Source organism: Nelumbo lutea, chromosome 1 (genome assembly GCF_056320005.1).
Source record: "Nelumbo lutea isolate HS-2025 chromosome 1, American lotus-T2T, whole genome shotgun sequence".
Classification (NCBI taxonomy): domain Eukaryota; kingdom Viridiplantae; phylum Streptophyta; class Magnoliopsida; order Proteales; family Nelumbonaceae; genus Nelumbo; species Nelumbo lutea.
In genome coordinates, this window is record NC_142684.1 from 135,336,008 (window position 1) to 135,351,984 (window position 15,977).

At 38.2% G+C, this 15,977-nt stretch overlaps 1 protein-coding gene across 1 annotated transcript; it reads right to left on the bottom strand.

The window, feature by feature from the left end:
- Positions 1-6,276: 6,276 nt before the first annotated feature.
- On the bottom strand, positions 6,277-7,405 carry LOC148877744 (non-classical arabinogalactan protein 31-like). Its single transcript, XM_088965335.1, has 2 exons — positions 6,909-7,405; positions 6,277-6,789 (listed from the first exon to the last, which is right to left on the bottom strand). The coding sequence occupies exons 1-2, from the start codon at positions 7,315-7,317 to the stop codon at positions 6,500-6,502; spliced, it is 699 nt and encodes a 232-aa protein (XP_088821461.1). The 5' UTR covers positions 7,318-7,405; the 3' UTR covers positions 6,277-6,499.
- Between the last annotated feature and the right edge of the window lie 8,572 nt (positions 7,406-15,977).

Genomic DNA, 15,977 nt, shown 5'->3' on the forward strand with positions numbered 1-15,977 from the left:
ATTGGTACTTCATTCAAGAAAATAGCCATTTCCCAATCTTCATCAAGTATAATATCATGTGGAATTTTTGAGTTATAAATATCAGAAAGAATTTATTTATAGGGAATACAACTTTCTAACATAGAATAGGTAAAATTCCATCTATGTTGAACATCTAACATAAAATGTTTAGATTTTAAAACATAATTATGACATAAATATTTAAATTATTGTTTTCTTTTCCTAGAACTTTTAATATATATAATTCAAATTCTAATTTTAGAAATATGATGAGAAATAATATTTAAAGCATCTTGAATACATAAGTTTAAAATGTGACATGCACATCTAATATGAAATAACTTACCATTAAAATGAGGTTTTAATTGAGATTTTAAAATATTTATTATTGAATCATTATTGATTGCATTATCAAAACTAATAGAAAAAAGTTTATTGTCAATTTCATAAAAAAGTAAAGCATTTAAAATACTTGCAGCAATAGCTGGGCTAGTATGTGGCCATTCAAGCCTAGTATAACTTAAAATTCTTTTTTGTAAAAGCCAGTTTTCATCAATAAAATAACTAGTAACACAAATATATCTTATATTAAATTTAGATGTCCAAATATCAAAAGTAATTGCAAGTCTAGAATTAAGATTTAATTTTGTTTATATGAATAAAAAATTTTCAAAGCATATGCATAATAGTATTCATAGAAACTTTTTAAATTGAGGATTTATGGAATTACGTAAAAATTTTTCAAATTTACTATCCTCATCTAATAAAAATGGTTGTCAGCTGTACAATATATTTTGTCAATTCTTGCCTCATTTTTTTTTCTTGTGGATATTTAAAAGTACCAAACCCCCTCCCAGTTTGTGTTCGGGTTTTTTCTATTTCCCTTCTTCTTGTTTCTCATGGGTGAGCAAATATCTTCCTAAGTACCAGTAACAATAGCTAAAGTCACTCCTACATTTTTAGCAAATGACCATTTTTTTCGTACCCCTCAACCTCCTTTATTTTAAACAGTTTCCAAATTGGGTTAATCAATTTAGTTCCCTTCTTTTTCCTACCCCAGGAGTAGTACTACTACGGGTGGGAACTCTGGCAATTTCAATAGCATCCATATCAATGCCAACGCTATCATGTTGCAACTAAATATTGTTAGCATTGAACATGCTAGGGAATTGGTTTAGGGAAGAGTTGGCCATTTTTTTAATTCTAAAAAAATAAAATTAATTTCATTTCACTCATCTAAATTGTCGGTTTAGAATCTCAACTTGATTTCAATGGTCGAAGCTTTCAAGCCTCCCAAATTGCTAACTTGAGATACTTGAGCAAACCTTCTTGTTGAAACTTGAAAAAAAACAAGACTTGAGAGTTGAAGATTAGAGAAAGAGTTTTGAGAGTATAAGAGTGTATGAGAGCCTGAGAGAGTATGACAAGAGAATTGTTAAATTGGTGTGGTGAGAATGGTGAAAAATTGGGCTTTTTTGTAAGAATTAAAAATAATTCAATTGTCCAAAATACCCTAAAAACTAGTTGTTTTTAGTTTTTGGGAGGAGTCTTTTGGTCATTGTAAAATCATTTATTAGTTTATCAAAAATGCCCCCCAAACTAGCTGATATATAGCTATTGGGGGCATTTTTGTCATTTTTCTCCCCCAAAGCCAAAACACATAAATACCCCTATATAATTGTTTATAGCTATTTGGGGTGGGGGGTGTTTCTGTAAAAAAAAACCCAAAAAACTGAAACTAACTATTGGGAGGGGAGGTCTCCAACAGCTAGTTCCTTGGGCAGGCCGCGTTTGGCCCACTGCAGGCCTGCAAGCCATGTCATGCGGGTCCACAACCCACACATTCTTACTATGACTGGCACAACCCACGTGTTGTCATACCGGGCCACAGGCTGCACAACCCGCATATCATCGTACTGAACCACAGGCTGCATGACCCGATTTACAACTCTACATACAAGATATATATATATGAGTAATTATCCTTTTATTAAGATATAAAATATTATTATATATTACTGTTTATTATTTACTAATATATGTTATTGGGCCAGGTTCGGGCTCGAACAGGGTCTATTTCCATGGGCCTAAAATTTATGCTTGAGCCCGAGCCTGTGAGAAATAGGCTGATTTAAATTGGGGCTATGTTCATAGAAAGAGAGAGAGAGTACTTTGGTTGCCGAGAAGTCTGAAGTAAACTAAGATATTCATACTTTAATTGCATACAAGTGGGGGCAATATGATAATTTTATAACTTCCGTTCATTTTCTAATGGCGCATTGCAAACGAGGGGAGGGCCTTTAGATGATGTGAGATAACAGATGGGGATGTTTTAGATACAAACCCTTATTAAAATATGTTTTCTTTGTATTTTGTACATTATTTTCAGTGATTCAAACCATAGAGTTTACCTATAAAAACCTTGAATTTAGTATTATTGTTGTATCTTTTAGAACTTGATAAAGTTTTTCTATAATATTTATGCATATTTTAGTTTTTTCATCATATTGGATCCACATAGGCATTTCAACATGGTGCCATTTTTTTGAAACATGGTGCCACATTGGATCCACATAGGCGTTTCAATAAACGCCCATATATATAATTGTTTGGTTTATATGTTTTTCAAAAAAACACTTGAACCATGGGCATGCCTCGTAAATTGGGACCCCACCCATGCATGAAACGTCAAATTTGGTGTTTTATGTATTGGTGAATCATTGCCCCAATAATTGACTGATTTGCGATTACGTGTATCTTATGTGGTGCTTACCTGTTAGCACATGTATGAAAACAGTGATAAAAATCACCTTACCAAACGACATAGTATTATTCACTGTCTACGTGGCAAAAACACTCCCAAACAAAATCAAAGTATTTTTTTGTGAAAAATGAGTCTTTAAAGCATTGACATTTTTTCTTGAAAATCAGTCCCACAAAACGCCCATGCTTCCAAACACCATCAAAATTAGTATTTATAAAACTTATTCTTAGAACCATAAGAAGAAGATAGGAAGCCATTTAGTAATAGGTGAAGGAATGGAACTGAACTGAACTGAGCCTACCAATCAAAACAAGACAAATTAACTTGCTTGTGTTACATGATGAAACATTCATCAACATGGAGAATATATTATTCCATCTCTCTCTCTCACAGAGAAACTAATATGCCATACGACAGACAACGAACCGGAAATTGGCGTAGCACCCAAAAGAGTATCAACACCTGGGTACTTGCATGCAGTAAACGACTCCTTTGGGGCCGGAGCTGGAGCCGGAACGTAAGCCTTCGGAGCAGGAGGTGGGTGTGGGTATGGCTTAAGGGGAGCTGGAGCTGCAGGAGCATGAGCTGAAAAGCTAAGGAAAGCTTGACCCCAATAAAAACCCATTTGCTTTTCCTTGGTTTCTTATTAGAGCTAGGTAGCTTCACATAAGAAGAAGGAACAGAGCACGATAGACGTTAAAGTGGCTTAGGGACGAGATTCTCGGCTGTTTTAATTAATTGATCCAAATGGTAGTAAAATGGTGATATCTTTGGTTGGTCAATGGTTATTGGTAAGAAGCCTGGAGATATATTGATGCATTAGAAAAGCTTAGAATTAGGGTTTGTGGAGAATTTTTTAAGCGCTAATTGCTTATTCACCCGTATAGATGGAAATTAATTACACACCATCTTTTTAAAAGTTTTCATAAATATAAAAAAAGCCTAGCCTATTGTAAATTTAGATTTTAGGGTAAAATACAAAAACATTTCCTGAAGTTTTTGACAATCATAAAAACCTCTCCTATAGTTTTATTTTAACAAAAACTTCTTTTTTATTTTTGACAAAGTCAACAATGATCAAGAAGGAAAACGTTAAAGAGATGATATTTTTTCAAAATATCTATTTTACCCTTTCTCCAATATTATTCATCTTCTTCCTCATGACGCAAAATGACAGAATGGCAGTGCACTCCCCTCTCCAACCTTCCTTCTTTAATTTCCCTCTGATTCACTCTTTCTCTCTCTCCCGAATAACACTATTCATCATTCCCCCCTCTCTCTCGGTCTTCAATCTTCACCAATGGCATCTCTCATCTCCTCTTGCTCTCTCTTTCTTCTTCTTTTCTCTGTTTGGGGCTTCCACACCAGCCACTCTGTTCCTCCCCATCATAAAAGATGGTGCAACCCACCAATATGTGACAACGTCCTGCTACCGATGTTCATCCATTAACCAGTGCTCGTCGACAATTAATGGCGAACCAGGTCTTGTAATCACACTGATTCCACGAGGCCCGGTCAGAGCTCGAGAAACCCCGTTGCACTCTTGTATTCCAGAAACCCCGATACGAGCAGAACCTTACGAATCTTGTACAGATCAATGTTTTGTTCAATCAATTGAACAGTTCAATTCCAAAGGAACTCAAGAAGTTTACGACTAGTTCCTTTCTGAGCACTTCATTGTGTGGTTCACTGCTTAGCCCTTGTCCCGACAAACCAACACCATCGACAAACATAGAGATCAACGGTGGTGCCAACAATAATGACAATGGTAGGAAGAAGAAGAAGTTGTATGGAGGAGCTATTGCAGGAATTGCGACCGGGCCGGTGTTTGTATTCTTATTGATTCTTCTCATTTTGTTTCTTCTGTGCGAAAAGACAAAAACTAGGAAAACGAACGACATTGCAACGGTGAAGCAGCTCCTGTCGGATGTAGAGATGAGAAACATATCAGAGATGGAGACAATGGCACTCTAAGCAGTGGAGGATTTGGGCGCTTTGGTAGCCCCATATCATCTCCTCAGACCATCTCCACTATCAATAGAGATGATTGATAAAACTATAAAAGAGTATGAGATTCATGAGAAAATTAACAGAGATGTTCTCTCTGGATGATGGTACCTTTCAAGATGTTCTTTAACTGCAAACAAGAGCTTATAGTTATCTTGCTCGTCCGTCGTGAAAGCATTCTTGACGACGAGCTCATGACCGAAACAATCAAGTTTCTTGACATCGATAGTCTCTGGCTTCGCTTCTCCTCCATCAGTATCCGAAGAAGCATTCTTCAAGATTGCGAAGTTCATTATTTTCCAAGACGACAACTTCTCGATTGCAGCCCAGAGAAGGTCTTCTTCATCTTGTGCAAGCAAATCAGACTACCATGAGGACGCGCTTCTACCGTCGATTTCGATATCGAAATACTCACAAGACGAAGAAGAGGGAAGGTCACTGCCATGAAATAACCACCCCTGTTAGCCCCTGTCAGCCACCATAGTGCCCTTATGCAAATCAGACTACCCCTGTCTGCCAAGGTCACCACCAAGCAAATCAGACTACAAATCAAAGTGCAAGACTGCCATGAAATAATCACCATTGTTGGAGAGAGAGAGAGAGAGAGAGAATCAGAGGGAAATTAAAGAAGAGGGAAAGTCACCGCCATTCTGTCCTTTTGCATCGTGAAGAAGAAGATGAACAGTGTTCGAGAAAGGGTAAAATAGGTATTTTATCATCTCTTTAATGTTTTTCGTCTTCCTCATTGACGGAAGGAAGGTATTTGTTAATTTTGTCAAAAATAAAGGAGAGGTTTTTGCTAAAATGAAACTATAGGGGAGGTTTTTATGATTATTAAAAACTTCAGGGAAGGTTTTTCTATTTTACCCTAGATTTTATTGACATCAGGATGCTCTTAACTTGCTTTGATCCACAAACAAATATATATACATTTTCTTAATATTAGATTTTTTATTTTATCATGTTTGACTGTCATGCATATCCAAAACACATCTCAATGCATCTCTTAAAATCTTTTTTTGATACGTTGGACGATTGAAGGGAATCCATCAATTCAAAATCGAAAAATATGAACAAGAAAAAGAAAATTATGAAGCAGGTGAATTGAACTATGATTTATTGTATTGTCTTTCAGTAGTGAATGTCATTAAGTGGATTGTGAGATTTTTAACAGAGCTGAATGGTGATCAGCTGAATGCAATGGCTGTGTATCAAGCCAAGGAACCCACTATTTTCCACATTAGTCATCACATTGCTGTGAGTTATCCCAACATGGCCGAAACTGTGAAGTTATATATCTTTCACATGAGATGAGAGTCTCCTTGCTTCACCCAAAAGAAAAAATCTCCTGATACCCACCAATGAGATGATGACAGTCAGGGTCGAATAGGCTCACCCTTCTAAGCACACTCAGTCTGTGCATCGCTATGCTTATATATTACTCAAAGCTTAGAAAAGAAACAGTGAATAACCACCAAATTCATAGTGGCATGGCACAATATATGTAATTCTTAATATTCTTCTATTATTAATATATCATTTATTGTCACACAACCTGACAGCCAGCTTATTCTAGTTTCTTATATATAAAAACAAAAGACACCCACTAAACACTAAACAGAGCCCTAGCTCGCTCACTGCAATGTAGGGAATATTCATATCCTAAACCATAGCTAGAAGGGAACAAGAAAAAAAATAATAATAATAGCAAAGGGCCGGGTTTAGTGATCAGCATTTGGGAGCGAAGGCAAAAGGGCCAACGCTGTAGAGAGCGAATGACAGCGGGCTTTTGGGCTTCTCGTACCTCAAGACAGCCCCACTTATCCCCTGGTTAAGGTTGGTTTTCAACTGGCACGAAGCTGAGGGTAATGATTTGACCAAGAACACCTTGCACTTGTGTACTCCGTAAGTGGTGATCGTCTTTGGTGCTTGCAGGAAGAAGTAACCGTTCTTGCCTGTGGTCGCCTCATGACTTGTGGGGTATTTGGTGTTATTGCACTGCAGCTTCACGGTTGCACCTACGTACCAACCAAAATACAAAGCAAATTAACTTGCTATGTTATGTTAACATGCATTTCATCAGCACAGACAAACGGAAACAAACTATATATATGTCGTCATGGGACAGATGACGAACCAGAAATTGGCGTAGCACCCAAAAGTGTATCAACTCCTGGGTACTTGCATGACTTGCAGTAAACTACTCCTTGTACAGCCACCAGTGTTCTTGGGGGCAAGGGAGGGAGAACTTTTGGTGGAGCTGGAGCTGGAGCTGGTTTGGGAGGAGGAATCTGACTCTTTGGGGCCGGAGCTGGTGCCGGAACGTACGCTTTCGGAGAAGGAGGTGGGTGTGGGTATGGCTTAAGGGGAGCTGGAGCATGAGCATGATGATGATGTTGAGCCGGAGCTGGAGCCGGAGCGTGAATGTAATAAACAGGTGACCTCTTAGACTCCGCAGCTTCTTCACCAGAAGAAACAGTCAGAGAACCCAACAAAAGCAGTGAAAGCTGAAAAGCTAGGGAAAGCTTGACCCCAAGAAAACCCATTTTGTTTTCCTTGGTTTCTTATCAGAGCTAGCTAGCTACTAGTAAGGTAGCTTCAGATAAGAAGAAGGAACACAAAATGAAAGACGTTGAAGTGGGTCGTCAATGAAGTATGGATTTATAGTGGCTTAAAGACGGGATTCTCGGCGGTTTTCATTGATCCAAGTGGTATTAATTAAAATGGCGATCTTTAGTTGGGCAGTGCAAATCTGGGTATTGATAAGAAGCCTGGAGATTGATGCATTGAAGAAGCTTTGGGATTAGGGTTTGTGAAGGTTTTTTTTAAGGGCTAATTGCTTATTCACCCGTAGGCCGTAGAGATGGAAAGTGGTGCATGGCTCACAATGCACTAGCTTGGTAATAGGTTCTAAAAAAAATTACCGATTTTAATTCGAATTCAGATCCGGTCGAATCGGATCTATAATAAATAGTATGGAATATGTTAGAATCCCTAGTAGCACGTTCACTTATAATTGGCTACGTAACCTGAAGGACATGGCAGAGAGAGGTGCAATCGATAAATACCAAGTGAATAATAACAGCCCACCTTCAGCCTGGCATCTGAATAGAAAGAAAGAAAGAGGAGAAATTAAGGAGAGACGCGAGGAGATATAGATATTATTCTTCTTTTTCATCTTTTCATCTCTCACACTACTAGTAAATTAAAGTAAATTAAAGTGAATTAAAGTAAAACTAGTTAATTAGCAAAGCTCTTCTTTCCATACCTCAAAGCCTGTTTACATTGTGCACTGCTTTTTCTGACTAATTATCCTATGGCCATTGGCCAACTATGCCCTGGTTAAGCCTCACGAGAAAGCGTGTAAAGTATTCACATTATAATATTTACTTAACATATGTGTTATAAGCATAGATATATGATGCAAGTACTATTATTAAATAATAAAAATAATTTATGAAGGGCTGACTTATTGATAGATGAGTCTATTTTATACTTCATTACCTATTTCCTAGGTTGTGGCAGATACCCCAATTATCAATACATAATAGTGTAGCCATTTGGATTTGGGTACACTCAATTATTCTGTAGCCAATTTGACTTTGTTAATTACATGTATTTTTAATTATTCTCTCCATTACCATTAATGTACAAGTAAAACACAGGTTCGCTCCTCTTCTAAGCTTACAATTTAAATTATTAGACTCAAATTCAGTACTTACTCCTTGATTCCGGTTTGATTTGATGACTAATTTGGTAGGTGAGTATTCTTTCTAATTCTAGCTAGCTACCTATATTTTGATTTTGATGGGTTTTAATTAGTAGGAATTGCAGGCATGGCATGCATATGAGTATTAACTTGCGCAGTACTTCACGATCAAGTAGATCTCCTACGTTGTTGCTTCGATTCGATTGGAGTCATTGGATCTTGGATGTGGGATGTGGATTCCACCACCATTTACCATTTACCCATAAACCATAAATAAATGATTTGATTTCTCCGATTTTATAAACATTTTGAGGGGCGTGAAGCTGGGGATCCACTAATTAATTAAACAAGAACGGGGGGCAGGAGACATTATGTAATATCTTCCTCCTTATGGCCGCTTCATGCAATTAATCGTGATATATCAGGGTGGAGTTTGGATTGATGTTTGATTCTTGACTCTTAGGTTGCTAAGGATTCTGCTAGGTTAGAGTCTTGGGTGGGCTTGATAAATAGATTTGGTTTGTTTCTTTCATGTTTAATCATATAGGTTAGGTTTTCAAAAAGAAAAAATAAAAAATTATAATATTTCTCATTAATTTATTTTTTTGTTTAATATGATAAATATAATATGTTAAAGATATGTTTAAAATTATAATATGTTAAAGATTTGTTAGATTGGGATGAAAATACAATTCCAAATGATTTTTAGAGCATTGATTTTTTATCTCGTGCTCAAGCCAACCTTTCAAACTGGTCAACCTGCCATCATTTGACAAGAATTTTGAATTCATTTACCACCACACCATTTGTTTAAAAAAATTAGGGAACATTTTCAATACGTACTTTATTTATTACCTAAACTTTAAAATGCGACAACAATTTAGTACTCAATTTCCATTTTGCCATACAATAGTGCTCGGCATTAACTCATCTTACTTTTATATTAAAAAAAAAATAACAGTGGTTCTGGCCATGGTGGTGGCCAGCGGCAAGTTTTTTGGACTTTGTTTCATTTTCTTGATAAAGAAGATGATCAATAGTATATTTTATTTTTAAGGGTAATTTTGATATTTTCAAAAATCTTAAATCGCATGAAAATTGTAGCATTTTAAAGTTCAGATACTAAATTGGCCCTTGACCTAAAATACAGGGTACTTATCGGGAATTTTCCCAAAAATAATTGACTACTTGATCACTATATTGTTGCACTAGCTTGCTAATTGAACCATTAAACCATTTTACCTAACCAGCCGGGGTCATGTGTCAAATATTATTTTTCTGTTTTCCTAATTTTGGTTCCATTTTTATCAAGGATAAAAAGAAATACATCCATTTTTAATATTACAAAGGAAAGCATAAAAAATATCTTCATTTTCTTGAAATGAAACCATCTAGAATAACAAGAATCATTTCACTAGAATAGAAAATAAAGTTTTTTTTTTTTATTCACTTCACCCATACATGAATGACTCTCTTCATCTTAAATAAAAGAATTATCCACTCCTTTCTCCAATAATTTAAGAAAAACCAAATGAAAACAATAAATGTATATTTATTAATTAGAAAGAATCCTCTATCATTTCATTTGAATATTGAATCCAGCCAGAAATCTGTAAGGATTTATTGGAGTAACCAAGAGGACTTTTGTTAGGATCATACCTTGGTTGATCGAGCTACCACATGGCTACTACCATTTCTTGGGGTCACCCTGTTAGACAGTTTTGTATGCCCTTAGTTTCAATCAAAATGATGTATTTTATGAGTTTATTGTAAATGAATAAAAGTGCATATTTGATTCATGTTCTCTTGGTATGTTTCTGTGTAATACCCTTAAACTGGACATTTAATGAGACTCGTGTTAGTTTAGAATGTTCACAGCCAGTGGATCGGTCTGGGGAGACCTATCCTGACAAGGCTAACACTGTGGTGCCACCAAGTCGGTTGGGGTGGCTTGTCTCAGCTACCAGGGTGAGACCCTAGGCACATACAGTGTGGGATTAATTGAATCTTTTAACTGGATCAGATTTCCAGTATTGCCCTGGACCTTGGAGATTGATGGGCAAAACTAGAAAGTTACACCCGACCCCTAGACTCGATTATGATACTGCACTAGGTGTCGGATTGGGCTGTCTTTGATGTACCAATCAGTGAGATCCTTAGGGGGGTCAATACCTGGGTATGTTGGGACAGTCTGAGAATTCATCAAAGTGGGTGATCATAGTGACAGGATCAGCCCCTTTGTCGGAAAAAAGTAATGATCGGGGATGCACTCTCATTGATGGAAACCAAGACTGTCAGCAGCTGATTTCAATCGTTGAAATTTGTTTTGCAAAATATATTTTATATGAGATATAAAATTATATATATTATGGTTTCGAAATGATTTGCAAAAGGTTTTACTTCCCGGGATCCATACTTGAGAGAGTGCAACACTGTTCCTTGCAGCCGAGGGAGAGGTCCTCTCTTGTCGGGCAGTGTATGATCATTAAGGGCTAAGAGGTTAAGTGTAAGACCATTGAGGATAATACCTGATGGGCTAATCTTGCATTTGCCCACAGTCCCTGGGTGTTACAAGGTGGCTTGGCCTAGGGACCACATAGGGTAACTGTTGGGCCCATAGGGCCCATCTAATGGGTTTCAAGGGGTGCACTGTCCATAACAGTGTATTCGGCCAGGCCTTGTAACAAAGGCTGGGCTGAACCCATGTGGCTGATGTGTAGATCAATGTTTGGGTCCCACGCCATACAAGGAAGCCCAACTAGGCAGCAATTTGGAAGGCTAAATGAATACATAACCTTAAATGGGCCTTAAGACCATTTCGAACTGGGCTAATTTGATTAGTCACTTAAGGGGCGAATTCTGAGATGGATTAACTGATAGGATTGGGCCCACACCCTATCCACTTAGAGAGTCCAACATCTAAATAAGATTTAGATATGGAAACTTCCTAACTAGATTAGGAGATGGCTGATCTAATCTGTAGATAAGATAAGGGTTATCCCTTATCTTAAAGGGACTTTTAATCCATATATGATTTGGGTTAGCAACTCCTAATGGGATTAGGAGCTGATCCCTTTAAGTCTATAAAAGGAAGAGGGGGCGGCAACCTTTAGACACATCACAATCATCAGCAACAGATAGTCTTGTCTTCAGAGCTGAAATCACAAAAGAGAGAATTTTGTTCCCTGCAAATACTCTCTAGCCGCCTCCTTCCTGCAGCCGCTGCCTACAGCAGTTCGATCTCCATTCCTTGGGAGAAATCAAGATTGGATCTTGATTCCAATCTTTTGGAGAAAAGATTGGTGGGAGTTGTATTCACAAGCCGTCCAGGTGATTCTTGAGAAGGATCAAGTTCTTTTGGAAGAACACTGCTGATTCTACTCCACCCTACACTGCGCCATCTTCAGTGGGAGCAGATTTTGGATCCTACCTCGGGCATGAACACCTCCATTGAGAGATATTATTTCTCTGTATCAGGTATTATCTCTCTCTACTCCTTTTGGTTCAGATCTGGTTCAGTTTATGGTTCAAGAATGATCATTGAAAATGTGATTTTCTAAATAGGGAATTCGATTCCCAGTTGAATGGAGAGAAAAATTTTTGAAATTCGCCCCCTTATTCCTCAATCTTTGGGCATCCATGTGATGGATTTCCTATCTCTTCAGTGGTATCAGAGCCATGGTTCAAATCTTAAACCATTCTGTTTCAGATCTGAACCTGCGCAAATAAGGAGAAGGCGTTCTACCCAATTTGCGCAGATATGGGTTTTGGGAAATTTGTTCCCAAAACAGATGGGCAAATAATCTGAAATTAATTTTAAATAAATCTGATTATTATTTAGAATAGTTCTTTATAATTTTCTTGATTTATGGGCTATTCGTACAAGAGGAGATCGAATTCTTGGTTTGCGTAGGGAGAACTGCAAGATTTGCAGTTCATTGAATTTATTTATTACATTTGGTCTGTAAATAGTTTTTTTTTTTTTTAGACTCAATGTATAGGCATTCGATCTGATGTAATAATTAATAGAAATAGGATTTCTATTTATTTTTATTTTTTTGGATCGAAGATGGCGGCGCAGAGAAGGAGATTTTGCAGATGGGACATTCGCTATTTGCGATTTGCAGTTTGTGAAAATGCAATCTGTGATCTAACCTCTTTTTTGCAGGATGGAGTGTGCGATTAGCCCTGATTAACTGATTCTTGTTTTTCTTTTATCAGTTATTTAATTTCAGATTATTTTCTTGAATTAAGGATTTAATTAAAGATCAAACCCTAGACCCATTCGAACCAAGATTGGTTCAAACTATTTGGACCAAATCTAGGGTTTAATCAAGGCTAAAAGTCAGCCCTATTTTTCCCACTAATGGGCCTGAGGATTGATATGTAATTAAATAGTTAATTCGGCCCAACCTGTAAAGGCCTAGTTTTAAATAGTTAAAACTGCTAAAAGCCCACTTTAAAGGATAAAGCTATATGGGCCGAACTAGGTAACCCTAATTCAGCCCATATACCTAGATAATATTAATGGTTAATATTATGGAATTTTAACGGGCTTCCAATGGGCCTTACAGATAATTAATTGATTGGATCAATTTATCCCTGCATGAGATGTTTGGATGTGTGATGTGCTCCGTACATGGGCCATAAGTGCTTGGCCCATGCTCATTCGACAGTGGATCTTACGCACACCATGGTTGAATGCACATCATTGCCATGGTGTCCCTTTTGGTGACCTCCCTCAGTGGTGGGCCCCACACCTCATCAAGAGGTTACGTGCGGAACCCTAGCCGTTTTAAGGCCCACCGAAATCTAACTTTATGAAAGTGAGTGTGAGCCACTTTGGTTTGACCTAAATCAAACTAGGGCGTAATTATTTGTTCCCTCCAGCTAATATGAGTGCAAGTGATAGGGAGATTCATATGATGAACTCTCTAAAAGCCTTCCATCATTAGCATGAGGATGGATCCTTCAGTAATAAGGAAACGCACCAGAAAATGGGCTATCCATTTGCTGTTGTGCTTGTTTGAGTGTTTCATAAGATGATAGGGGCGTCATAGACCGATGTGGGAGGGGCTTCACCAGAAAATGGGAACTTCCTCACGATACCTTGGCGTTCATGAATATGATGGGTAAGCACTCACTGGACAGAAAGGTTTACCTGAAAACGGCTCTGAACCTTGTCTAATAGAGGCCAAAGGGAAAACTCATATGATGAGTGGATATGATCATTCACAGAAAGGTGGTTGGGTTATGCAGCTGAAACAGTTGGCTCCATGCACCCTATGTGATTTCCCACATTTCTAGAGACAACCCATAGTCTCCGTCACTGAGAAAGGAAGGAAATCTCAGAGATGAATAAATGGAAATGGAGCGTAGATTAAAATCCATATCTATGAAATGAACATGAATCAAATTAGGTTGTGGACTGATGTTTGCTCTTTTATCAGAAAATGGCAAACAGATCATTTGCAAAGCTTCTTGATGACAACAAGCTTAAGGGCCCAAACTATGCCGATTGGTACAGGAACCTTATGTTGGTCCTAGCTTCTGAAAAGCTGGACAAAGTGGCAAAGAATCCTGCCCCGGAGCGTCCGGGTGACAGGGCTTCTGAGGCCCGAAGGAGAGACTATCAGGAATGGGAGGAGAAAAATTCCCTAGCCCAGTGTTACATCATTGCTTCCTTAGACAACCCAATACAGAGGCAGTTCGATCAGATCGAACTTGCCAAGGACATATTGGACAGCCTGAGGACAATGTATGAAGAGCAGAATCGTTCTACTCGACAAAAGGTCTTGAAACTGTTCATGACCACACAAATGTCCAAGGGCCAACAAGTTCACGACCATTGTCTTCGGATGATGGGTTACATCAACGAATTGGAGGCTCTTGGATCCGGGTTGGACCTTGCAACCCAGATAGATGCTATCCTTAATTCTTTGCCTCCTTCTTTTAATCCATTCATCATGAATTATAACATGAACAAGCTGAATGTCAGCTTGCAAGAGCTCAACAATATGTTGCAAAGAGCTGAAGAACTGATTAAAAAGGATGAGCCTGTACTATGCTTGTTGAAGCTAGCAAAATGGCAAGAGAAAGAGGAAGGCAAAGAAACCTTAGAAGAAAGCCACCAAGGGTAAGAAGCAGAAGAAAGACAAAGCATCAGATGGCTGTCACTTCTGCAAGAAGACCGGCCACTGGAAAAGGAATTGTCCTGCCTACCTGGAATCCAAGAAAGGTAATTTCAAAACTTGTGTTATAGAAACCAATTTATTGGTAGCTTCTGCATCCTGGTGTATTGACTCTGGGGCTTCAACTCATGCGTGTAACTCACTGCAGGGGTTCAAGGTAAGCAGAAGGCTGAGTGAAGGAGAAGTCACTCTCTACTTGGGGACTACTGCAACTGTTGCAGCCGCAGCAATAGGAACCGTGGAGTTAATTTTTAGAGAAGGAAAAATTGTACTAAAAGATTGTCTTTATGTACAAAATTTAAGAAATTTGATTTCTGTTTCAAAACTGTGTGTAGATGGTTATTCTATCTTCTTTAGTAATACAATTATTATTAAAAGAAATAACAGATTCATCGCATACGGGGAACTGGAGAACGGTCTCTATGTTCTACATCCTTCTCTACAAACTAACATAACCAAAACTACGTCGGCTGAAATCCCCAAGAAGAGAGCCCGTGATACAGTTAATCCCACATGTCTATGGCATTACCGACTTGGCCACATCGGTGTTGACCGAATCACAAGGTTGGTAAAGGATGGTCCTTTGGATTTTCTAACTGTAGAAGATCTTCCCACCTGTGAGCCTTGCCTACAAGGCAAGATGACGAAACGACCATTTAATGGTAAGCCTGAAAGATGTACAGGCACACTTGACCTAATACATACTGATGTATGTGGTCCCCTGAGTGTTAGGACACGGAATCAACACGTGTATTTTATCACCTTCACAAACGATTTCTCATGATATGGTTACGTGTACCTAATGAGACACAAGTCTGAATCCTTTGAAAAGTTCAAAGAGTTTAGACAAGAGGTCGAGAAATAGTTGGGGAGAGAAATTAAAGCCCATCGATCTGATCGAGGTGGCGAGTATCTCTCTGACGAATTCAGGGACTACTTAAAGGACAATGGGATAGTATCACAATTAGCTCCTCCTGCTACACCACAACTTAACGGTGTTTCAGAGAGGAGGAATAGGACCTTATTGGATATGGTCCGGTCACTTCTCATACACTCAGAGTTACCCACATCCTTTTGGGGTTATGCATTAGACTGCGATTTACGTGCTGAATCGGGTTCCAACCAAATCGGTTTCGAACACTCCATATGAACTTTGGACCGGAAAGAAACCAAGTGTCAGACACTTGAAGATTTGGGGTTGTCCAACACACGTTAAAAGAACGAGTGCAGACAAGTTGGAATCCAAGACCAGTCGTTGCCTATTTGTAGGCTACCCAAAAGGCTCTGTAGGTTACCTATTCTATGA